The sequence below is a fragment of the Xenia sp. Carnegie-2017 genome, unplaced genomic scaffold (genome assembly GCF_021976095.1).
Source record: "Xenia sp. Carnegie-2017 unplaced genomic scaffold, XeniaSp_v1 HiC_scaffold_4, whole genome shotgun sequence".
In the NCBI taxonomy this organism is placed as follows: domain Eukaryota; kingdom Metazoa; phylum Cnidaria; class Anthozoa; order Malacalcyonacea; family Xeniidae; genus Xenia; species Xenia sp. Carnegie-2017.
The window spans coordinates 3692726-3707221 of record NW_025813504.1 but is presented as its reverse complement, the minus strand read 5'-3'; the positions used below and the strand labels follow the sequence as shown (position 1 = coordinate 3707221).

Below are 14496 nucleotides of genomic sequence, written 5' to 3'. Positions count from 1 at the left end.
TCATTGTTAAAATAGTATACTAAGGATCTCATCGTTCAAGCCACAGTATAGGGATGTACAGTAGGTCCACTTCGGGTACAATTGGCTGCTGTATAGTTAATTAGATTACTGGTAGCCGTTAGCCATTTTATCATTCCTATTGGTCAAAAAAAGCAATTGACTGGCTGCCACTATGGTAATCACATGCGTAATAAAATATGCGTGGCACAAAAAAATCCAATAGAGTGGCTCTACTGTATATTCACTATGCTCTGTTTGAGCTTAGCTATTGATATGGTAACCAACATACCGACGTTTTTGCAGATAAACACGAATTTTCCTAAAATTTGTCTTGTTTTCAACGGCTAATGCTTCACAAATTGACATGTAACTATTGAGCCAGTAAATCTACTGTAATGTTAATAAGATAATTGGTTGTCGACATGCATTTAAAGAATACATAAATCAAAAGATAAAATGAATTCAACGTTTAAAAAATATAAGTAAAAAATATTACATAGATGACCATCCATGCAAGACTTTAAAATGTTAGCATGGGACGTATAAGTGTGGTCATATTGAGTGAGTACATCAAAGTACCGATGCTCAACAGAGCAACGAATTAATATAAATTCTTTTCACTACATGTAATTCCCCCTCCCCCAATATGGCGATTAATAAAAACACTATGTCACAGAATATGGAATATACAGAAGGGTCACTCGTGTCGGAGCCTTTGATGTTTTTGTCCTCGCGCATGTTGTGCCGCGCATTTCGGCAGCCATTATTCCAGCAAGATATTTAGGGCTTTTCACTTTTTCCCAACCACTGAAATGACACGATGTCATTTCTTACATTGAAATATTTTTGATTTAATTGTAAAGAAATGATGTCATGTAATTGCAGTGGTTGGAAACATGTGAAAACCTTAAGTATCTTGCTAAAATAATGGCGGCTGCGAGGACACGGCGCACACTTAAGTGGCCCTTCTGTATAGTTTTTATTCTGTGACTTTATTAAGTGTGCAAGGTTTTTACAAAGGGTGTAGACTCATTGATAATTGGGTAGGGGATATTCTTTATGTATATATATTTTTAACACTGCATGTCATAATTATATGAATATTACTCCCCCCCTCCGAATTATTAATCTTCCCACGCACTTTCAGTAAAGTAAGAGGCAAAAAGTGAAGTAACGTTGATGGTAGTTGCGTTGGTAGCAGCATTGTTGATGGTTGTAAAATTTATTCAGTAAAATTATAGAATATGTTAACTAGGTATAAAGAGGTACCATTTTGCTATGGAAATTGGTGTTGTATAAAGAATTGGATTACTATAGATTATGTAAGCAATTTCATCATTGTTATTTGTCAAAAAAGGGAGTTGACTACCTGCCATTAAGGTAATCACATGCGTCAAAATAATTTGGTCATGCCAATTCATTACGCTTTGCCTGGTTGGTTGAACAAGCATGTTTTATGGCAAAAGAAATTTGGTGGATGATTTTGATTTCATCTGTGAGCCAATTCTCATACTTTTTCTGTCGTTTTATTTTCTTAATCGAATATAATGACTTGATATTGATTGGCGAAGTTTGACATTCATCAAGCAAAATACAGAAAAGAAAAAACAATATAAGAAGCACCATATTAAGCAGCAGAAAACAATTGATTTTAAGAAAGTATGGCAAGTTAAACGAGAATCTCCCCTTCAATAAACAAGGTGGCAGCACCCTGTATTAATTTCATTTTTATATTAAAAACTAGAAAAGTTTTAGAGTTCAATTTGAGCTGTGATTTTAAAAAATGTTTCGCTGTATTGTTTCTACGCAATAAATGACCACATCAACTGGTCAATTGTGATCAAATGCTTTTAAAGAGTGGCTCACGTAACCTCATGAATTGGCAGTTCAAAACAAAGCCATAGCAGATATCCCCTAAATGAGTAGATTTTCACTAAACGAAGAAAGACCACGATAAGAATTGACAACAACAAAAATACAGCAATGTTTCTTGAGAAAAAAAGATCATTTAAAGCTTTTGTTTTTCGCCAATGAGTTGTGCCTACGTATAACATTTACCATCGTTTGTAAACTTTGGTCAATTAGAAATTAAGTAGTATTTCACTTTTACCAAGAACAGATATGACAAAAAAAATTTTGTTTTTCTCAAAATGTTATTTCTTGGAAGGAAGGTGCTTTTCACCCTACACGACTCCCTTTGTGACGGCTTTGTCTATTTGACAATAATATATGCCAATGAATGTATTATCCATCATATCATTACTAGCATTTACTATAAATTAAAACAAACTTGTTGTATTTAAAATTGTGAATGATTAAATTTAACAAATACTAATGCTCAAAACACCAAATTAATTGTTTTTTTATAACTAACTATTGAATAGGATGAAATATCAATTATTAAAGATTAGGTGGGCATTTGTTCCCTTAAAAACTCATATCATTATTGGAAAGACCGATTATATCGTTAATATTAACTGCGACAGTGTATTGTCAAATTTCTTTGTCATTGGTGCATGAACAATTGCATTCACCCAGCAATCTTGATTGATATGGTGGCATCTCAGTTTTCTTCGATGACACGCAATGCTTTTTGATTGAATTGTAATTTTGTGTGGCTTTAATCTTGTTTTCCTTGGGAATTAAAGGTTCTTGATAAATCATTCGCTGAATTATTTCCCCTGCATTTGGTGGTGGTCGTAGTAGTCCAGGTTGAGATGTTTGCAAAGTTGACTCAACTTTGAAGGAGTAACGATACACAAAAAAATTAAAAAAGCCTTGCAAATGGAGGATCCCCTGAAAACAAAATAAACAGCTCAACAAGTTACATTTTTCCAAATGACAACAGTTATATGTAAAAATTTTGAGTACAGGGGAAATGTTTTTTATTTTCTCATTACACTTTTCATTTGTAATAGGTTATTACAAATTACCAAAATGCATATGGATGCATGAATAAGCCTCATTCTCTCAATTCTTTCACTTTGCTATGTTTTGTTTAAAAAAAAAAAAGTTTTAGCTAGTACAATTTAATGTACTTGACATAGCTACCGTGATACATTCAATTTTGATGGTGTCAAAACTTGATGTATAAATTGTTAGAAGTTAATCTATTTATAATTTATACAGTGTTTGACTTGATCATGAAGTTAGAATTCGAGAAAAATAATTCTCAGTGTGTTCCACAGTCAGCATGCTGCACCATCATACTGTTACACAAACTTTAAACATCATTAATATTTTTCCTTTATTAATCTATCGATTATAAAGAAACCAAACAACTAATTTTTTACAGCAGAACGAAATTGATAGACTGAGACACTACCAAGTAAAATGGACACGATTACCGAAATAAAATCATTGTAATTATGTAGTGGTCTTTTTGCAAAAAGCGTCCTCATTCAGATTAGAATTTTCGTCTGAGAAAAAATTATTTCTAGTAAGAAGAATTATTTATAACAAAAAAGGAAGCAGTTCTTATATAGCACTCACAGCAGTATACCACGTAGCAATAAACCAACCCCGTCGTTTGCTTTCATCAATCGCAAGGAAACAAATTTGGGAGATGACAAAAGGCAACCAGCTTGAAAAGGAAAATAGTACTTTAAAATTTTATCATTGTAGTTTCTTCCTAAAGCAATCATAAATCAAATCATACAAATGGTTGTGAACAATTTGTTTGATATAAAAAGTTTGGTAGTATTGAGATATTTTTTAGTCACATTTTTGTTCTCAATTTTGCTTCAGTCACTTTTTGATTAATTTGTGTTAATCAAAGATAAAAAGGTGGCTATGTGGATGATTCATAAAATAGAATGTGCTAAACCAGTCATTGTCGGGTAATGGGTTAGTAATAGTAACTAGTTTGTACTTGGTTTCTTGTTTTTATGTAATAAATTTTCATTGTAGCTTTTGATTGATGTCCTCTAAATAATTATTATCAATGATGTTTTTAGATAAATGTATTGTTGAACAAAACTCTTGCATGTGGAAAGTTTATTCTATGAGCTATAAAAATTTAAGCCCAGGTAGAGAATTCGTACCTGAAGAATAATACAGCAAAATATAAACCATATTTATTGCGGGTAATCTTTAGGGCTTCTCTTTCGTCATCGGAAAATATACCAGTACATCTAAGCAGATGCTTCACTATATAAAATTGATTGGAATAGCGTAAAAAAATTCAAGTCATAGAAGGTATTACTTTAAAAATTATTCATTGAAAGTTAAGTAAACACAGTGTGTGAAAAAAATAGACTCATAAAAAAAAGTTCTCTAAGTACTTTGACGCTCTCTGGTACAGCTGGCACTGAAATTTTCAAAAATGCAAGAATTTTTACCAGTGAAATAACTGCTGTTAAAAGTTTCAAAACATGCCTTGTGCATAAAAAAAATTCATTGTAAAAAAAATTTAATCGCCCTTAGTCAAAATATGGACTGCGTTGTATAGGCTATCTACATTTAAAGCAATTTGGGGAAAACGGTGGGCAACGCAAGATCTTTAAAACTTGGATTTTTGGGTTTTGCATTTAATAATAAGTTTTATTACAAGATTTGGGTCTATAAGAATTGGCTTGCCAAATTCATATTAGCTAAATGCACTTTATGCAATTTTCGAAATGCATATTATTAATTTGAAATGATAAAATAAATCTTTGTTTCAAAGGCATAAACGCAAAAACATCAAAGTCTTAAGCGTCAATTATTTGAAATTTTGATAGCAGCTAAAACATAGTCCATATTTTGACTCAGGGGGATTAAACGGTTTTTCCAATGGGTAATTTTTGTACACAAGGCAGGTTTCGAAGGACTTTGAACAGCAGATACTTTCCTGTTAAAAAGCATTTTCATTTTCAAATATTTCATTAGCTACCTGTTTTATCAGTTAAGGTTGAAGTACTTTGAATAACCAAATGTTTTTGCTTATTTTAGAGAACTTTTTCAAGAGTGTATTTTTATGCATCGTGTATATGTATCTCGCATGCAGTCTAATGTTTCCAAATGGTGTTTTATTTTGAGGATTTATCAATTCCAAAATCTAGCTACCACATTTGATTCGAATAACTGTTTTGCTGTAGCTAATAGCTCCAGACAAGTTAAGCAGATCCTTTAATCAAAGTGCACTTAAAAATTTTTAAAAATAAACCTTGAAAATCATGATTTAGTGAGTTGACAACTTCCTAAAGACAGTAAGTTTTTACATTTATCAGAAAAATTCAGGTTGAGTCTGAAACAAAAATTTTCTGTTTAAAAAAATTCTAAAAATCAAAATTTCTGTTTATTCTGCTTTGAAGAAAAAATAGTTGTTGATAATTAAGAAGCAATTGAATATAAAGACACATACTTAAACGAATATGATTGGGCAAAATAAACAGTAGCCATTATATTGAGCTAAATAAAGATATTTCTGAAATCATAACACTTGCTATGCTCTTTTAAAGATTTAAATCTCGCCAGTCGATAAATTGATGTAAATTTTCTTAAAGTTGTATCCACTGCATGCAAACGATTTAGCTAATTTGATGATTTTTTTATTCTTGTTTATGACAAACTAAAATTATGTGATGTAGAGAGGCAATTTGAATTTACCTTTTTTGTAAGTGATGAAGAAAAGAGTTAGATTAGCCAGAAGAAAAGGAAAAAAAGGAAAAGTTGAAAACACAATTGATACAGTTTTCCAAACACCAATAGGTTTCTTGCAGCTAGAAATATCCAGAAAAAAAGTTAGTTATTTGTAATTTAACAAGTCATCACTTTGTTCATTTGGCTGGGCTTGAAAAAATAATTTATCAGCTTTTGCTTCATAAGCAAATTGCTTGTTAGAATAAGATAGGGTTAGTTCAACAACTAAGGGCTCCTGTTATGACTTTGTGATACATGTGTATAAAATAGCTGCTGTGGACTCATCACCTTTGTGTACTCGTATGTGTACCCAAAAGTGATGAGTATATGTCTTTGTGTTGACATGAACTAAGCAAATGATGTCATAAACAGAATTAGACACACAATATTTACGGTAGATAACATTTGATTTGTAGTAAATGGTTCAAATTGTTTTAAAAATTAAACCTTTATCACGCTTACTAAAAATATAATTAAAAGAAAATATATCGGCACATCACAAAGTGCCACTGATTAAGAATTATTCAGAAACAAACATTTAAATCATAAAACAAATGTAGCGGCAAAGATTTTTTCAGTTAACTCTACTGGAAAAACTACGCGTGATTTACCATGCGTTAGAATCTTGCATCTAAAACTAAAGAGTTGCAAGCCTCGACCACCTGCCTGCCGTTGACTTTTGCCGTTTCGAAAAAAACTGAATTTAGTTTGGCGTTTTGCATTTGTTTTTTACAAATTGCATTGTCCTGAGCTAAATATCATGTTTTGTTATAAGTTTGTTTATGAAAAAGGCATATTCATGTTGTATACTTACATAAAAATATAGTTATTATTAGCAATAAACGTCACTTGGCTGTTTCATAACTAAAAAGCTTGCTGTACATCGCCTACCGCAAGAAGGGCTCTTGCCTTTGAAACCAATCCTCAGACCGCAACATATACCGCAAAGCCATGATCACGTGACTTTTGCAGTTTGCCATTTGCAAACGCCAAACTAAAACTCTCTAATATTGATCATGGAAAACAAAAGAAGAACATGATGTTAACCAAGAAAAATGTTTACAACGGATTTATGGCAAAGGTTTGCAACATAACCAGTGAAAAGTTTTTTTGTAGTTAAAGGCTTTGGATTTTTTGGACAAGTCTTTATGTAAAGTGGAACAAAACTCGATCCCATGCAAACTTGTTGAAGATTTACAAAAAAGAACAAAACACCTAATATTTCACTATATCTAAAAACTTTGCTAGTTGTACCACAAAGAACACAGAAAATTCCTATAGATGCTGCTATGTGTATTCATTACCATATAATGGCTAGTAAGTATAATGAAAACGTCATTGTTTATGAAAGTAGTGCTTTGACTGGCATTTAAGTATGTCACGTATGAGGTAAGCTCTTTGCATTCATTGGGGATATTTTCATATGTTTACGCAAATGGTTAATAATTTAAACTGATAACTGATCATAATAATCTTCAGGTTATTTATGGCGATGGGAATGCAAAACCATCTGCCCGTGCTTATACACTTTAAACATATTGCATATTTAGCTGATTTATAAACATGCAGGAAGTAGTAGCCGTGCTGATTTTTAATTAAACATCTGGTAGAAACGAGTCTTAAACAACAGCAAAAAACCGAATATTATGTGAATCTTATTGATGTTTACAGTGCTCTTGAAGTATAATAACAATCAAAATTGTAAAAGCAGCAAACGAAGACTAAGTTTAAAAGAAATTTTAACCAAAATCGAACTGAGCAAATAGCCTACAACAGAAAGCTATTAATATTGCACATGATGGAGGTCGATTAGCACAAACGAAAACGAAAACACTGCTGCCAGAAAAAAATTTTCCCAACATGGACCAATCGGTATCGTGTAGCGTAAGAGATACACGAAGTAGTGCCATGAACAAAAGCTGCCGCAATTGTTCCAAAACTGATCAAAATATTTGCAACAAACGGCTTGAAGTCCAGAAACAATAAAAAAACAGATAATCTCCCCCTATTTTGATAGATAAGTATACCAACCACATTTTCTAACATTTGGATCGAAGCGTCATATTTAACATTAAACTGCCCTCAAGGCAACATTGAAAAGGAAACAGTCGCGAATCCTCAGGGAAAATAAGAGCTCTAGCCGAAAGAAAACCTTTGAGTTTAGAATTGTGAACAAGCACAAACAAGTAGGAGAAATAACAAGTTTCATGGACAGGCGTATAACAAACAATATACAATTAGCTGATGTTAAGCCAAAATGGCAACATCATCGTTAACAATTAATAGCTTGTAAAGCAAAAGAGACAAAACTGAAACTGGTCACAATTTATGACTAAAAGCCATGCCCATATGTTGTTGTTGTGACAATTATAAAACTGTAATAAACATGTCAAACTGTAAAAGAATCCCCAGAGAAAATAAAAAAATGACATAATTATTGATCATGAGATCCTCAAAACAGCATTAGGTAGAACTTTGGAAGATGCAATTCTCACTCGCATAGTTATGTTTCAACAAATACAGACAGTCGTCGCAAAACGGAAAAGCCCTGCAACGAAAAGTTTGCAGTTTCTATGAAAGAGGAGTATTGTAGTATGCAAAATTGTTAATATTTAATAGTATACTTTTTTGATATATTTTTTATTGATAGTATTAATTAAATATATTAAATTATGAATTAGAGATGAGTTAATGATTTAAGAAAGGAAGAAAACCTAGAGAGATAGATATGAGACCACAATGATCTAATATAGATTGACAATTTCAAAACATTTTTTTTATGACGGTTGCTAAAGAGGTTCGTGGGCTCATGCACTATCGGAACTTTATATTTTGCTAAATTCTGAAAGCTTTGCATTCAACCATGAAGCACACAGTAATTAAAAATATGTTTGTTTCAAGAAAACTTTCATTTAAAAAGTAGTGTAGACAATGTGAAGAATCAGTTCTTTCATTATGTACGTGCATTTAACTTTACTTCCATGAATTGGATTTACTCCATACATATTGAGGCTTAACTCTGAATAAATCAATTGTTTGAACACTGAAAAATGTTAGTATAATTACCTTTCAATCTTATGCTTCCAATTTATAAAAAAAACAACAGCAATATAAGTAATTGGTAGCAACCAAGCCAAAATATAGTACAATATCATGGGCCTAAAGAAAAGAAAATCAACACAATTAAGTCTGTATGTGGGGAACATATCGTTTTACATGAATTTAGTTTCTTGACAGCTATATCAAAAAAAGTTAGACAAATTAAAAATCTCCAGAAAACAATCAATTCTTCACAATATATCAAAAATCTGTCAACGTCTATGTATTTTAAACTCTGAGGGGCTAAAATTCGTAATATAAACACTTTAAACCAGACGATGCCAAAATACGTAGTCGTTGATCCATTTTTGCGAACTTTTAATGAAATGATAGTTTTTTGGACAATTTTAGGTTGTCTAAGTTTTTTCGATACTGTCGCCTTTGTGTTCCAATTAGCTATGCATCTTAAGAAACATTCAGGCTAACATTTTCACTTACTAATTTTGAAAGTTCATTTTTCATTGGTGGAGAATGCGTCACAAGAGAAAAAATTTAACTGAGTACTTAAATACGTTGTCGACCCGTCAACAACATAAAAATTACGATTGCCATTAGTTACGTGAAAATGCAGCCTTTACCCGACTTTGGAATCTGATTTAGTGTCAATCAAAAATGTACTGGAAATTTGTATTCAACTACACATGAATACCGTTTCTCTAGTTGTTGATGTGTTATACTTTTTGCGAATAATTAAAAATGAAATTTAACTTTCCGTACTGCGGCTTTCTCTTAATTAAAAGTCTGTCAAACAATATGGCATTTGGCGTCCGGGCTTTATGTATTTTTACTCTCTCTGGACAAGTAAATTAAAATACTTTCTTTCAAAGCTTCGATATTCGGCTACCAATTCAACTCTATTTGATAGAAACCTGCTTGTGGCTTTCAGAGTAAACTCACCCGTTAATTTTGTACATCTGCAAACATTGATCGACAGCAAAAATAGAAGTCCAAATTACGCTTGAAACAATTCCTATGAATAAAATAGCCTACAAAAGAGAAAATTGCCATATTAGAGATACCAAATAACACGTATAGACCTGCTGAATCAAAAAACTTTTCCTTCAACTCAAGAATAATGAATGACTGCAATAGATAACTTGCCTCAAAAAATGCAAATATTATATATATCTTTTCACTTGGTTTGTCAAACGCCAATGAAATAATCACCAGTACCATCCTTGCTGCAGTGTAAAACATAATACGAATAAAATTGAATTATCTAAATGAATGGTGTGAATACTTTGCATGGAGGTGAATGTGTAATATAAATTAATCTTTTTGGTTTTCTGACTTGCACTCTCGAGCAGGTGCAACCCTCAACCTTCGTCTCGGGCTTGCACTGATCTCCTCTCGAGTTCTCCCAAAGGTCTAGTCGGTTTGCATAAGCCTGTGTAAACACAGTAAACATCTTTTATTTCTTAAATTAAATTCGTATGTTTCGACGATTGATATTTGTGATGTTGCGTGTTTTCCATGATTCAAGACATTACGTTTTAAAATCTTATTCTTTCTTATTTATTTCATTGTTTGGCTGTTATTTTATAGGCATAATGCTGGGTGCTTGCTTTGTGAATTCTCCATTTCCTCTATTAAAGCTTCGATTAAATGAAAGCCTACTGAAACTCGATGGAAGAAAATATGCCCCTAAAGAAAGACTTGAATAGAAATAAATATCCTTTAATCATTTCCTTACCTACACATGCTATTAAGTCAGAAATTGCCAGCCCAACTATAATTTTCCAATTAGCAGATAGTCTGCGTCGCACTGAATTACGAAACGGCCACATATGTCGAAGTTGCACTGCTGAGAAAACAAAACCAAGGAATGATGTCACTATGAAGAATACACTTATAATTAAAGTATGAAAGCGTCCGAGATCGTAAGAAGAAGTACAACGAGCAATCCAATCAACAAGGTATAAAGCCATAATTTCAAACTCTCTGGACCAAAGATCTATCGCATTACACTGCGTACTTCCTGTTGAGATCACAGAAATTTGATAAAAATTTGTTCTTTTCGCATTATAAACTTACAGCATTATACGCTGACCAAGCAACACGAGAAAATTGAAAATTTGCATTTCCGCCTTTTAGATTTTTATTTAATTTAAAAGGTTTGAAGGAATTTTATTTCATTTTGTTGACGAACTCACCATAAGGACTAGAAAAATATGTTAATATGTAACATTTGTCCCGCATTGACCTCTTGAAGCGGAAGTCTTTATGTAAAAAACATTAAACTGAAATGTAAATAGAAATATTTTGCGCCAAATTTATTGTGAACTCACGGTTCCACCGTGTTTGGAAAGTTCAAGATTTGCCGGTAAATTTGATTACAAAATCATAATTACTCTCGAAGTCTCCGACTTTCCGCATCCGACTGATGTGCTGAAAGTATTGTATGATATATTTTCATACTTTAAATTTTCTCATCGTTTACAATCAATCAGTGCTGCAGTAGTGTCTTGTATAATGAACCGAAGATGGTAAGCCGCAACCCCTTACCTCCAATGTTGTTCCTTCGTTTTCGTACTATTTTTTCGTCAATCAAGTACAAAAATCAAACAGTAAAGAAAGCAGGCGGAAAATCAAAAACGAAGCTGATTCTTGTGTGGGATAGTGCACCAAAATACAAGTCTGCACTATTTGCTTATCGTTATGGAGATTCAATAACGCGTTTTGACTTATCAAAAGCGATATGGAACTTCATTAAGATTAAGGACTAATCATGAGAACTTGTTGACAAACATAACATTTCTTAATGCCGCGTATAACAATCCGGGAATATTCAAGTAGCACAAACGTGTATTCAATAAAATCAGAGGAAGGATTATTAAGATAAAGCAGACATTCAAACAAACTTAGACATACTTTGTTAGACGGAGAAGTGCATTATACTGCAGTTGCGACTGATTATTGGCAAAAACTAATTTTTTGCGGGACCGACATCTTTCGTACAAAGTATGTACATATTTATTTGAATGCTCGCTTTATCTTAGTCTTCCTTCCTTTGATTTTATTGAGTGCACGTTAATGCTACTTGAATATCCCCGATTGTTATGCGGCAAAATAAATGTTATTGATAGTGGACTTGAGCTCTTGATTGTTCCTTCGTGTTAATGAATATTCTACAGCACTATTGACAAGCAAAGCGTGTGATTGAATGTCCATGTGCTTCAATGGTGTATTACAACGAATGAAATGAATATAACTGGAATGTTACCTGTCCCTGTTATATTGAAGCCGCTTATTTCCACACTTTTCACGAAAAGAAACACACGGCCAAACAAATTTTAAAATTATAAAACACATCATTAAAACTTTCAAAAAAAATTCATTTTAGAAAAAAGTAAATCATTCTATAACATTATTAACCAAGGTTAAATATTTTTTGATTTGATAATGATTCATCATTTGGAAATGCAAAAAGAAAGGTCTATTTCTTTGAGAAAAAAACGTAAAGAAAAACACGATAGACAATCCGTAAAAATAAACACATTAACAACCTAAACCTTTCGAAAAACGTTTCGTTGTTTTGGTTTAGAGACATGAATGCAACATATACAAAATTATAGCTATACATGAAACAGTTGTACAAGTTTTGCTATGAAATTTTAGCTTTTAAATTTGCAAACCCCTTGATATTTACGCCGCCAATGTTCTTTCCTGTAAATAGCATTTGTTTCCCAGTCAATCGACAACTTTCTTCGCACAAAATCAAATTGCGTTTGTTTCAAAACACTTTCATTACAGTCCCAACACAAACTTTTTACTCAAAACCACAAAACAAAAACTTCCTTTTAAATTCGTTTTGTACTCTACAACCAAAACAAATAAAATAGTCAAATAGCTTTGTTTTCTTCACTACACTCTCGCGAGTGAATCACGAATGAAGCCAATGAAGTCAAATTTGCGGGACTTAAGTAAAGTCCTGCAAATTTCGGCTTCATCAACAAATTCTGAAGGTAGCGTTCCAGACTTCCAGTTATATTAATTTCAATGATTACAACGAGGTGGATGTGGTTAATGACAGTGGCGCCGCTAAGGGGGGTGGAGGTGGGCGCGTGCCTCCTAGAATAGGGTCTTAGAGATGCACCATTCGAAATTGAAAAAGAAGCACATGGCATTAATGAAGCTAACTCTTACGAAATTTGTACAACTTCATTGCTGCAAAGGGAAAGCATACTATTAGCTGTGCAAACTACTTTGCGTTGCATTAGCGCTTTTGCGTTGTCAGCTGAGTGGTAAAGATTTTAAATGCTTGGAAATGATAAAAAAACACATTGCTTTTAGAATAATTCAAGTGGGCAAGGAAGAACAAGTTATATTGTCATGCTTGTCATGAACCACATTTATTATATCAAAGAGCTTGTATTAGATTGTGGACAAATATACTCACAGACTCACTCAATCTTGTAGACACAAAATTACAGAAAAAGCATTAACTAAGTCTAAACCTTATGAAAATACTGCAATTCTGTGACTATTATAACATGAAAACATTTCATTAAAATCAATAAGCAATCTAACGAAAAATGTACAAATCCGCTAAGGTTTAATGGGGAAGTTAAAAAATTGAAACTATTTATATTGTGATCAAGAAAAATTTTCCTACTGCAGAGGCAATTTTTAGGACAGTTTCGCTTTCGACTGCTGTTTTAGAAATTTTTAACACTCTCCCCCCTGTCAAAATTGGCTTTTAGTTTGTGCCCTCCTCACTCGCAAAATCATGTCGAAGCCAATAGTTAAGAAGGCATGGGGAGGCATGGACCAAAAACGGGATTTTTTGCTTTCGAATTTTATCTTTTTGTTTACAAGAGTTCTTCTCACAAAAGATACTAGAACATCCAAGGATACTGCAAAGGTTCAAACACCAGCTTTTTCGACTTAAAATTTAAACCAACTCTACAGATGTTTATATACGTTTTTTACTTGTTACCTTTTACAATGTAGTTATAGCTCTCTCAAAACTCTCTCTTGATGAAAGACAACCTCCTTATACAATATAACTCTCTCATAATGAACGAAACCATCCATGGGCTTTATGAAAAAAAGGGATTATCTACTTTTTTATATTAGTTTTTCCAAGGATAACCTTTAATAAGCCAAGCAATTTGTATCGTCTAAAACTATAAGTTGAAGTCGCTTTCAAATCTTAAGTTATAGAATTTTGATTCATTTTAGGTAATAAATTTCTTTTTACCATACAATTTTTCCATGATTCAATCTAAGAAATAGCTTCTCTTCTCGAGTAATTTTGCGATTAAGCAGTACACGTTTTGGATGCCAAGGAATTCTTTTCATCGTATAGAGACAGCCGTCCAATTTATTATTTACCTAAGCGTTTATAAAGCATTTACAAATCACGTACAAAATTTCCTTCACATGACCAAATTACCGTCTATTTAAAGGTTGTATGTAATAAAAAGTAACCTAGACAACTGAAGTAAACCTCCTTTTTCCAAGCATTTGCAACATCTCAAATTCATTCCGAACTCTCGAAGTTCTCGCAATGAAGCCGAAATAAATAGGCATCAAATCACGAAACTCATATCCAACATCATAGCCATTTTGATTTTTCCTTTGATATTTTTCAGCGTCAAGCTTATCTGAAGTGGTCTTATGGCTTAAACCGCGCGACATGGGATTAGGAGAGATAAAAGGATGTCCAAGAAGCTGCTGTGCTAAGCATTGGTTACCGTTCTCCGGATATAGACATCTATACAAAATATATGACATTAAATGACAGTAGCTATAAATTCTTCATTACTTTAC

The 14496-nt window shown here is 32.6% G+C and overlaps 1 protein-coding gene across 1 annotated transcript; it reads right to left on the bottom strand.

Moving 5' to 3' along the window:
• Positions 1-2134: 2134 nt before the first annotated feature.
• LOC124455796 lies at positions 2135-10688 on the bottom strand. The gene is made up of 8 exons (XM_047006417.1): positions 10415-10688; positions 9823-9902; positions 9619-9707; positions 8689-8781; positions 5590-5702; positions 4044-4149; positions 3493-3583; positions 2135-2796 (listed from the first exon to the last, which is right to left on the bottom strand). Exons 1-8 carry the CDS (start codon positions 10647-10649, stop codon positions 2494-2496), a joined length of 1110 nt encoding a protein of 369 aa, XP_046862373.1. The 5' UTR covers positions 10650-10688; the 3' UTR covers positions 2135-2493.
• Between the last annotated feature and the right edge of the window lie 3808 nt (positions 10689-14496).